The sequence below is a fragment of the Teleopsis dalmanni genome, chromosome 2, assembly GCF_002237135.1.
Source record: "Teleopsis dalmanni isolate 2A chromosome 2, ASM223713v2, whole genome shotgun sequence".
NCBI lineage: Eukaryota > Metazoa > Arthropoda > Insecta > Diptera > Diopsidae > Teleopsis > Teleopsis dalmanni.
The window spans coordinates 203,054,500-203,065,016 of NC_051847.1; the positions used below are offsets into that span (position 1 = coordinate 203,054,500).

The following is a 10,517-nucleotide window of genomic DNA, read 5'->3' on the forward strand; positions in this document are numbered from 1 at the left end:
AGATCGGATCCATATGTCATACGAAGAAGAAAATTTAAAAGTTTGCAATAGAAAAAGAAAATCCTCAGAAAATTTAAATACAAGTCAACTTAAAATAGCAAAATCTATAGAAAGTAAAGAAAAACATCTTATTGAGCTCTGTACGGAACTAAATGATAAACCAAGTACTAGTGCAAAAGCGAAAGAAACTTTACATAAAATAAATACACTGGAAAAAGAAATTAAAGAGACATCTGGTGAAAAATTAATGATAACTAGTTCGGGAAATAATAATAAACAAACTAATAATGGGGATATCGTAGGAAAACAATTTTCCGAGTTAAAATTAACTAATTTGATAAAGGAATCTACTAATTTGATAAAGGAATCTACAATTAACAACAAAGAAGAGTTAAGTAAATATGAGAAAACAATAGATAATAAAAAATATAATTTACGCACGTCTGAGAAGAAAAAACCCATCTCAGTTGTCAATGATGGTCAAATAATTAAGAGCATTGAAATAGAACCACAAACGGTTACAACGATATCATTATCAAGACTCAGTCCAAATTTGAAAAAAACTCAAACTACTGTTAATGAAACTGGTAATAAAACTGTTAAAGACATCAATGAAATACAAAAGAGTCTGGCACTTTCACAAAATTCGGTGACAATACCACGTCGTAGTCTACGTAATCATTTAAAAGAAACAACAAAAAATATGAATGACGTATCTATGACGGAGGAATCCTTTGAATTAAACAGGGACATAGCTGAAGTACTGGATACTGATAAAACAAATAAAGATGGTATAAGCACCAATGAAATACAAAATAGTCTGGCACATTTACAAAATTCGGTGACAATACTACGTCGTAGTCGACGTAATCATTCAAAAGAAACAACAAATAATATGAATGATGTATCAATGACGGACGACTCCTTTGAATTAAACACGGGCATAGCTGAATTACTGGATATCGACAGAGGAGATAATAATGATAAAGACACCAATGAAATACAAAAGAGTCTGGCACTTTCACAAAATTTGGTGACAATACCACGTCGTAGTCGACGTAATCATTTAAAAGAAACAACAAAAAATATGAATGACGTATCAATGACGGATGAATCCTTTGAATTAAACACGGGCATAGCTGAATTACTGGATATCGATAAATCAAATGAAAACGGAAAAAATACCAATGAAATACAAAAGAGTCTGGCACATTCACAAAATTCGGTGACTATACCTCGTCGCAGTCGACGCAATCATTCAAAAGAAACAACAAAAAATATGAATGACATGTTAATGACAGACGAATCCTTTGAATTAAACACGGGCATAGCTGAAGTACTGAATATCGATAGCGAAAAAAAAGATGTACAAGACAAAAATGAAATACAAATGGGTCTAACGTATTCCCAAAATTCGGCAACAAACCCATGCCGCAATCGACGTAATCATTCAAAAGGAACAACAAAAAATATGAATGACATGTTAATGACAGACGAATCTTTTGAATTAAACACGGGCATAGCTGAAGTACTGGATATCGATAAATCAAATATTAAAATACAAAACAGTGTTGCACATACACATTATTTGGAAACACGATCACATCAAAATCAACGTAAGCACTCCACAGAAAGAACTTCCAACACCGCTGCTTCAACAAAAGCTATCATGGAGCAAAAAACACATATGAGTGACTTGTTAATCACAGATGATTCCTTTCAGCTGAACACGGGCATAGCTCAAATGCTGGATATTAAATTAACAGAAACAAATGCTACTCCTATCGTCGAAGAAAAAGAAACTTTAAATATGAATAATGATGATGAAATACCTAATTCACAACTAGCAGAAAATAAAGAACTTGAGAAAACACCGTTCAGATCTCGCTTAATACGTACACGACGTGCAACCTTTAAAGAATCGGAAATTAACTCGGGTTTAGAAACTAATAATAATGTACATAATACTGAGAATTCAACAGGTGTTTCGATTGAAATATCTGATCCATCGATTAAAGGTTGTCTAATAATGGATCCATCACATATTAATGCTACAAGTGTTAGTAATAATGCTACAACTTCTTCTAGTTTTGAATGTGTGAAGATTGTAGATATTTGTGGTAATATACAAATTTTCCAATCAACTTTTGAAGAGTTGATGACTTCTAAATGTTTTGGTTTCTGTTTGGGCTTGGAGAATATTTTGGAGAAACAAAAACCTGTTATAGGTGCAAACGCAGCTATTAATCAAGATTTAACAAAAGAGGAAGTTGAAGCTACAATGGATATGGCAAATTTTCAGATTGATAGTGCATGCTTTTTAGCTGGCATTGCTTTTTGCGTATCAGACAATATAATTTACTATATGAACATGCAGGAAAAGGAATCGAATGCTGCAGTGACCACAAAACTAAAGTGTCAATACCTGCATATGATACTTAAAGCAAAAGAAAATACTTTGCTGATATTTGATGCTAAGGAACAATTAAAAACTTTACGTAAACTTCTGCCAGATTTAGGAGAAATTTGTGCTGAGTTCGGAGATCCAAAAGTAGCAAATTGGCTACTTCAACCAGATAAAACAGTAACTTTCAAACAAATGGTAAATCAATTGGTAATAAATAAAATATTGTAAATAATATAACATTTCAATCTTTAAAAAGGTTCATCAATTTGCTCCGGAATGCACTGGATTAATTGGTCTGTGTGGAAATAGCGGGAGGGGAACAAAAAGCTATGGCTTAGATAAATATAATGGTATATCGGCCAAAGTTAGGTAATGTTTTCATTTCTATTATTATTTTGCGACTAGTTGAGTTAGTGCACTTGTTGAGCACTTTTACTCTCTATATAAAATATGTTTTACATAAGTTTTTCTATTAAAAAAATTGACTACAATAATCAATTGTACTTGATTTCGGATTAATCTCTATACTTTCAAATACGGAGCATTGATGATAAAAATTTTGCTTTGCTTTCTTTCATATTTATTTTATATTTTTGTATCAAAAAGTAATGTATACCTAGTAATATTAATATTAATGGATAGTAATAATAGTAATATTAATGGATATAATCTAATTAAAATTTAATCTGTTTTTATATACATTATTTATTTTTTTAAAATTTGTAAACCTCTTATATGCATTTCAGATCTTCAATAGAAGCCTGTTGCACTATCCATATTTTAAAAGAGCAAATTGAAAAATTGAAGAAAATCGGAAACGGTTCTTTACATCAATTTTTTTTAAGTAAATTTATTGTTTAATTAGTATTCCAATGGAAAGTTTCTTAATTTTTAAATTATTTATTACAGAAACTGAAATGCCACTGCAGCTTTCACTTTGCAACATGGAAACGATTGGTTTTCCTACAAGTGAGTCTGAACTGCACATGTTAATAAAAAAATTGTTGTGTCTTCAGAGAAAATTGGAAACAACAATATATGAAACGCATGGCAGGCGATTTAATCTTACTTCATCTTCGGAGGTGGCGAAAGTAAGTTTTAAATAAATATCTATATTTATATAGTGTATTGTATGCTTTCCGAAATCAAACTTTAACTGCTTTATAGATTATTTGTATGCAAAGACAGTAGATAATGAAAGTATATATTTATTTATTTATTGTATTAGATTGTGTCCATCTAATACATTTATTTTTTTTTCCATATCTGATTTTTCCATACTGATATTTCAATTTAAATGTTTGCACCGGAGATTTAGGCCTTAAATAGAGTAACATTGCGTTAGCACGTGTTTTCTGAACATCATCAAAACATAATAAAAAGATTTACTTGAATTTATTCAACGACATAGTCTTGTATTTATTTTTGTGCATAAACTTACAGCCTCTCAAATTCCTTCGTAACCAATTATTGGTTACAAAGCCATACCCACATATCGCTACATAGTAATACACTGGACATAGTCATGGTTATACCTTTTAGTTTTAAGATTCGTGATATATATACTCCCATAAATACGAGGGCGGCTTGATAAGTCAGTGACTTTTTGAATTTTTCGCGCAGTGAAAAAAATAGAATTTCGTGTGCTGATTAAGCATTACGATCCGAAATCCATGAATTGGGATATGAACTGCTATCCCATCCAGCATATTCTCTAGATTTAGCCCCCTGCGACTATTTTCTGTTTCCAAACCTAAAGAAATGGCTGGGCAGTAAGAGATTTGAGTCGAATGAAGAAGTCATTACCGAAACAAACGCGTATTTTGGGAGCTTTGAGAAAACCTATTATTTGGAGGGAATAAGAAAATTAGAAAAACGCTGGACTAAATGTATCGAGCTAAAAGGTGATTATGTAGAAAAATAAAAAGTTTATTTGCCGAAGAAAATTTGTTTTATTCAAAAAGTCACTGACTTATCAAACCGCCCTCGTAGTAAACTAAATGGAATTGACTATTACAGTTTTATTGGAAGCTTTCATATTTTCAATTTCCTTGATTTTTAATTCTGTTCTTCTGTAAATAATCAAATTCATTTTAAATTTTTAAGTACATTTTACCTCATTTTAATCGATATTAGGCATTATACATATTTATACACTGTTGTTTAAACTAGTAAATAATTGTTCTAAGTAGATCTCACGTCTCTCCCGCCAATTTTAATTTCGTTAAATTTAGTTACTGTTGTTATAACACATATAATTGTCACGTTTTTGGAGAATCTTTTTCAGCCTAGTGTGGTATGCTGATGAGACTAAGCGGCACTTGATCGTTGCTGACAAGTGGTTCCCAAACATAGAACTAACCGAAACTGATGTGTTTTATATAATCATTTTATTTAGTAGAGAGATTTTGAAAAGTAGTAGACCCTAACAACAAAAATTAGTTTTTATATTATTTTAATTAATTGAATTTTTGGATGATTATACTGCTGCTTCGAGTATAGCCAAATACCCATCATCAGTGCTCTTGAAATTGTTTCTTATATTAAATTATTCTTAAATAGTTTATTTTTAAGATTGCTAATACTATGCGTTGAACTCGTACCCTACCAAATTCGAAGCTTACAGTCAGCGTTCATTAGCCAACTGACCCAAAGCCGTACTTGACTTTTAAGTTCTCACATTTTTCTGGAGTTTTGTTACTTTTAGTTTTAGAATAATTTAATTAATTAATTATATTTATTATTTATTAAAACAAATTACTAATATATTTTTATTATACATTACAAAAGGTGCTTGGATTACATCTCAAATCTGGTAAACGTATTACCACATCAAAGCAAATTTTAGAGAAAATAGAATCACCTATTTCTAAACTAATAATTAACTACAGAAAAGTAAATAGTATCTTCACGAATAATATTCTACCACTATCGGAGTGTGTTAAGAACAATAGGTTCGTGTTGATGTTGAAGTTGATGATGTATTCTGGAAAATAAATAATTTAATTTCAGAATATACGGTGAAAGTAACACATTTACTTCCACTGGACGCATATCAATGGTGGAACCAAATTTACAAAATGTTGCTAAGAACTTTGAAGTATATACAGGTGAGCAAGCATAATATTTTTATAAAAGTTGAAACTGTATTGTATTTTTTATGAATTAATAGGAGAAGATAGTGATAATTTGGAAATATCTTGTCGTCGTGCATTTTACCCAACAGATCCAAAGCGCTGGCTTATATCTATTGATTTTTGTCAACTAGAGATGCGCATATTAGCGCATTTATCGAAGGTTCGTGGTATTCCAGAAGTACTCACTGCTATTAATATACAATTTAATTTTTTGCATTCTTCTTTGAACAGGACCCTGCATTATTAGAAGTTATGCGTACGAAAAAGGATATTTTTACTGCTATAGCCGCAAGTTGGTATAAAGTATCCGATGATAATGTAACAGACCAATTAAGAAATGATACCAAGAAAATATGTTACGGCATTGTGTATGGCATGGGTATGTGTAGTTTAGCAGATTCTCTTAAATGCACTGAAGAACAGGCCAATTTGCTCTCAAGAGAATTTCATGCTGCATATCCTTATATTAGGTATAATTTCTACTTACAAAAACTATGTAAAATTTATTTTCAACATGTATATATATAATCTACTTTTTTTCGTATTATTTTTTGATATAGCTTAAAACCTCATATATTTATATATATATATATTTAAGTAGTAAGTTTTTATTTTATATCTATATTTTTTTGTGTAGTAGATAGTTCACTAATTTTGTCTTTGTCCTATATAATATTCCCAAAACCGCACTAAATTTTCGTTTTAATATATTTCTATTATTGTTATTATATTAAATAATATTTTTTAATAGAACTTATGCAGAGAAAATTGTAAGATTTGCACGAATCAATGGTTATATTGAGACTATAACTGGGCGTCGACGTTATGTGGAAAACATCAACAGTGCTGATATAAGAGCAAAAAGTAAGTTGCACTTTTTAAAAATATTAACTACTCTACAGTAGACAACTTATTACAGCGCAAGCTGAGCGTCGTGCCATTAATGCAAGTATTCAGGGCTCTGCGGCTGATATAGTGAAAAGAGCTATTTTGCTTACGGAGAAAAATATACAAAAATATAGTTCAGATTTGGGTATTGAAGAGAATTCAGTAAGATTAGTTTTGCATGTGCATGACGAATTAATTTTCGAAGTACCAAAAGACAAAGCAAAACACATCGCTAAAGTCCTAAGCACAACAATGGAAAAATGCGTGCAATTAAAAATACCACTTAAAGTAAAGGTTAAGATAGGAAAAAGCTGGGGGGATTTAAAGTAACCTTTTAAATGTATTGATATTTATTGTAATTGTAACTAATCATAAAAAAAACATTTGTATTATATCTACATAAAATATAATATATTATAATATAAAAAAAAATATAATATATAATAAAATATTGTATATAAAAATATATAATATATAAAAAAATATAATATATAATTATATATAATATAAATAAAATATAATATATAAGAAAATATAAAATATAATAAAATATAATATATAATTAAATATAAAATATAACAAAACAAATATTATATATTAGTCAATATAATATATATAAATATATTATACAATTTTAAGATAGGTTCTCTTTTTCCGCCCATTCAGTCCATGAACCAGCATAAGCTTTAGCGCTATAAATAGACAATTAAAAATATTTGTATATTTCTAAGATTTTACATTCGAAGTAATATGTATAACTTACTTTTTGAAACCATGAGATTGTGCTAAGTCAGTGGCACGTTGTGCCCGGCCACCTGCTTGACATGAGAAGATTAACACTGTCTCTTCGGTTGGTTTGTCACGATTGAATGCTGTTTTAAAATCATTTTCAGACATCTTAAATGCTGCCTCTAATTCAGACACTAATCAAAGAAAAAAAAGAAAATAATTAAAACCAAATTTTATATAAAATTGACAAACAAAATCAGTAATTTTAGTTTTTATAAAATGCAATAGATATATTCGAGGTTTATGAGAAAGAAATAATATAACATTATTGTATTAAATAATTAATATATTAATAACAAAAATCAATTTTATTGCAGTTAAATTGATTAGAAAAAAATAAACTATTTTTATAATGACTAATTTTATCGTATGTTATCGAAATTAAACAAATTTCGGTGCTTTTTTAGGTTTAAATAATTTGACAATCTTATCAAGTTAGAAAGCTCATGAATAACATAACGTTAGAGGTGGTATGCATTTATCGTTAAAAAGTAAAATCTATATCATGAAATTGTTTTTTTTGATAACAATTGACAGATGGTTAAACGTTTAAAATAAATACCAACTTGGTTGTTTTATTACCAATATATATATTTATATATAAGTGATATATGAATATGAGTAAAACTCTTTTCTTTTGAAAATATGTAATATTAGTATACATTTTTGTATCTATTCAGTTTCTTTTTATATGACTAACAAATTTTATGTGACCAACCATATTGATTACTAAGACTTATTAGAAACAATTTTTTTTTATGGTAAACTTTGTTTCTTGCAGTTTTTCCTTTTAATTTAAAACATAAATTCAGTTTACTTATTTCCAAGAACAGAACAAAATGAAAAGAAAACTTTATCAAAAAGAAAATAAGTTAGTTTTAGTTATATTGAATTTAAATAGTATTTACATACAATTATTGTTAATATATTGCTGAATGTTTTACAAACTCAAGCGTCACAGTTCCAATTTCTCGGTCACACCTATTTAACAGCAAATTTTAGTAAAGAATAAGTATTTTAAACAACTTTTTCCACTATACTATATATAAATATAGCTTAATTCTCGAGACATTGGGTTTCAAAGTTATTTTTAGTTGTGTATGTGTGTTTTTGTTGTTATAATCAATGTAAATAATTAACAATTTTAAACTTCGATATCTAGAAAAGTTAGCTATATCTTCATATAGTATAGTAGAAAAATTTGTTCCAAATAACTTTGAGAGATAAAGGTATAGACATGTCTGAGAAATCGGAACCGCATCATTAAAGCCATTAAGTGGCTATATTAAAAACAAAACCAATCTATTAAAATTCTTTAACACTAGTGTCTCATTCATTTACCAAAGTATGAAATATCTGGTACTATATGTAATTCTTATCTGATTTGTTTAAGAATAACTCTTATGAAAATTATATGTGAATTGGTAGCTATATGTAAAAATATGTAAACAATTGCTTTATTATTTTATATAATTTTGTAATATTTTGTAATTTTGTAATAGATTGATTTGTAATATATTGTATATAAAAAATATATAAGATTTCATCTTAGCCATTAGTTAAAATGGTAGCTGTATAAAAACTTTAACCGATTTATATTATAAAAACCAAGTACATATAAATTAAATGCATTATGATTTGTATTATATGCTAGTTACAAATATTGAAGATATATTAGACTATTTATATTTAAGCCGATATAAAAACAGGCATGAGTGAAATATTTTTCTCACTTATTAGAATTTGCATTTGCTTGCAGAACTTAAATATTCATTATAAACTTTTGGTCAATTGTATGTTTGAAGAATATATTTGATATAAATAAATTTTGTTTAAAGAATTTATTGATGTACTAAAAATTCAGATATTAATTATTTATAATGAAACCTAGAATTTATTGCAATATATGTAAGTCCAGAAATTGATTAATTTTATTCATAGCAATGAAAATATGTATTGTGATTTATAAATATATGTTATAGAATAGTTAGGAAATTAGACTAAAATGTATACATAGAATGGAACTATGGTATTTTAAATATGTAATATAAAGTTAAGATGTGTAGTAATTTTACGGGTATTAAAAATGTGTATTATATTAAATGCAGATAAAAAGAATTATTTAAAATGAGTATATAAAACAATTTGGTGATGAGAGATATTTCATTTTTATAAAAAAACACATTTTGATTGTTATTTTAATTTGTCATTTGAAATATCTTCCCCATGTTTCAACCTTAGACTGACTATTTGTGATAAAATGTAAAACCAAACATATTGATATTTGATACTATCTTGAAAGAACACAAATTATATCTACTCGCATGCTCAAATTACAAGTTCTCAATGTAAAAAGTAAAATAAAATAATGGTATTATTATTTATTTATTTATAAATGCATTAAATGTATTGTTAAGGTATTTGTTTATTTCTCAGAAGTGTTCGCCATGCGTGCCGTAAGAGTGAACTTAGTTTCTGTTATATATTTTCTGTATATAAAAAAATTAATATATATTGCGTGTTGGCTTATTTATATATAATTTTATGTTTACATAATGAAAACGTTTTCAATCAATATTTCTCTTATTTATATATTTATGTATAAATAAGTACTAGCCACATGCGAGAATTAAATTTGACCACTTAAGGGCAAAGGTAAAAATAGTTATTAAATTTAAAAGGACTTTCTCATAATAAAAACAGTAATTTAAATTACTATTATAGATAAATTTATTCAATACTATTTCAAATAAAAATAAAAAAACAAATTTGAATGCAGAATTTTAAACTCATCTACTCCTAGCTTGAATTTAATATATATATATAAAATTGTATATACACAGAAATATGTGTTAATTAGTTATTTTTAGCAAAACCTTTTTTTAAATTTACCTTTAAAATTTTCCAGTTGTTATCTACTTATTTAAAAATTGTTATCACAAATACTAATATTAATAAAATGTTACAAATCATACGAACAGTGTTTTATTATCTATACCACAATTGTTGAATTTCAATGGTAATACATTATGTTCCAGATAATTCCGAAGCATAATTTTCTGTGCAATGAATAGAAATTCAATAAATTAAATGTTTTTAATAAGTTTAAATTACAAATGTTAATACTTTGGGCCTTACTGTCACAGACGCTTATGTCGCTTCAAACCAAAGGAGTTTCAACCAGCAAGGAGATGATTAGCTCAGATCTTTATGCTCACTTTAGATAAGTAACATTACTTGTTATATATTAATTAAAAAACCTCTTGTTAGTCAATATGACTAGATGTTGTTAATTT

At 27.5% G+C, this 10,517-nt stretch overlaps 2 protein-coding genes across 2 annotated transcripts; one reads left to right on the forward strand and one right to left on the reverse strand.

Annotated features, from left to right (window-relative positions):
* The first annotated feature begins 7 nt into the window (after positions 1 to 7).
* LOC119679099 (DNA polymerase theta-like) lies at positions 8 to 6,810 on the forward strand. The gene is made up of 10 exons (XM_038091274.1): positions 8 to 2,602; positions 2,664 to 2,776; positions 3,154 to 3,251; positions 3,317 to 3,498; positions 5,198 to 5,361; positions 5,420 to 5,517; positions 5,580 to 5,704; positions 5,776 to 6,014; positions 6,296 to 6,408; positions 6,464 to 6,810. Exons 1-10 carry the CDS (start codon positions 14 to 16, stop codon positions 6,760 to 6,762), a joined length of 4,020 nt encoding a protein of 1,339 aa, XP_037947202.1. The 5' UTR covers positions 8 to 13; the 3' UTR covers positions 6,763 to 6,810.
* Positions 6,811 to 7,026: 216 nt separating this feature from the next.
* On the reverse strand, positions 7,027 to 7,374 carry LOC119679100 (rhodanese domain-containing protein CG4456-like). Its single transcript, XM_038091275.1, has 2 exons — positions 7,196 to 7,374; positions 7,027 to 7,124 (listed from the first exon to the last, which is right to left on the reverse strand). Exons 1-2 carry the CDS (start codon positions 7,327 to 7,329, stop codon positions 7,067 to 7,069), a joined length of 192 nt encoding a protein of 63 aa, XP_037947203.1. The 5' UTR covers positions 7,330 to 7,374; the 3' UTR covers positions 7,027 to 7,066.
* Positions 7,375 to 10,517: the final 3,143 nt, after the last annotated feature.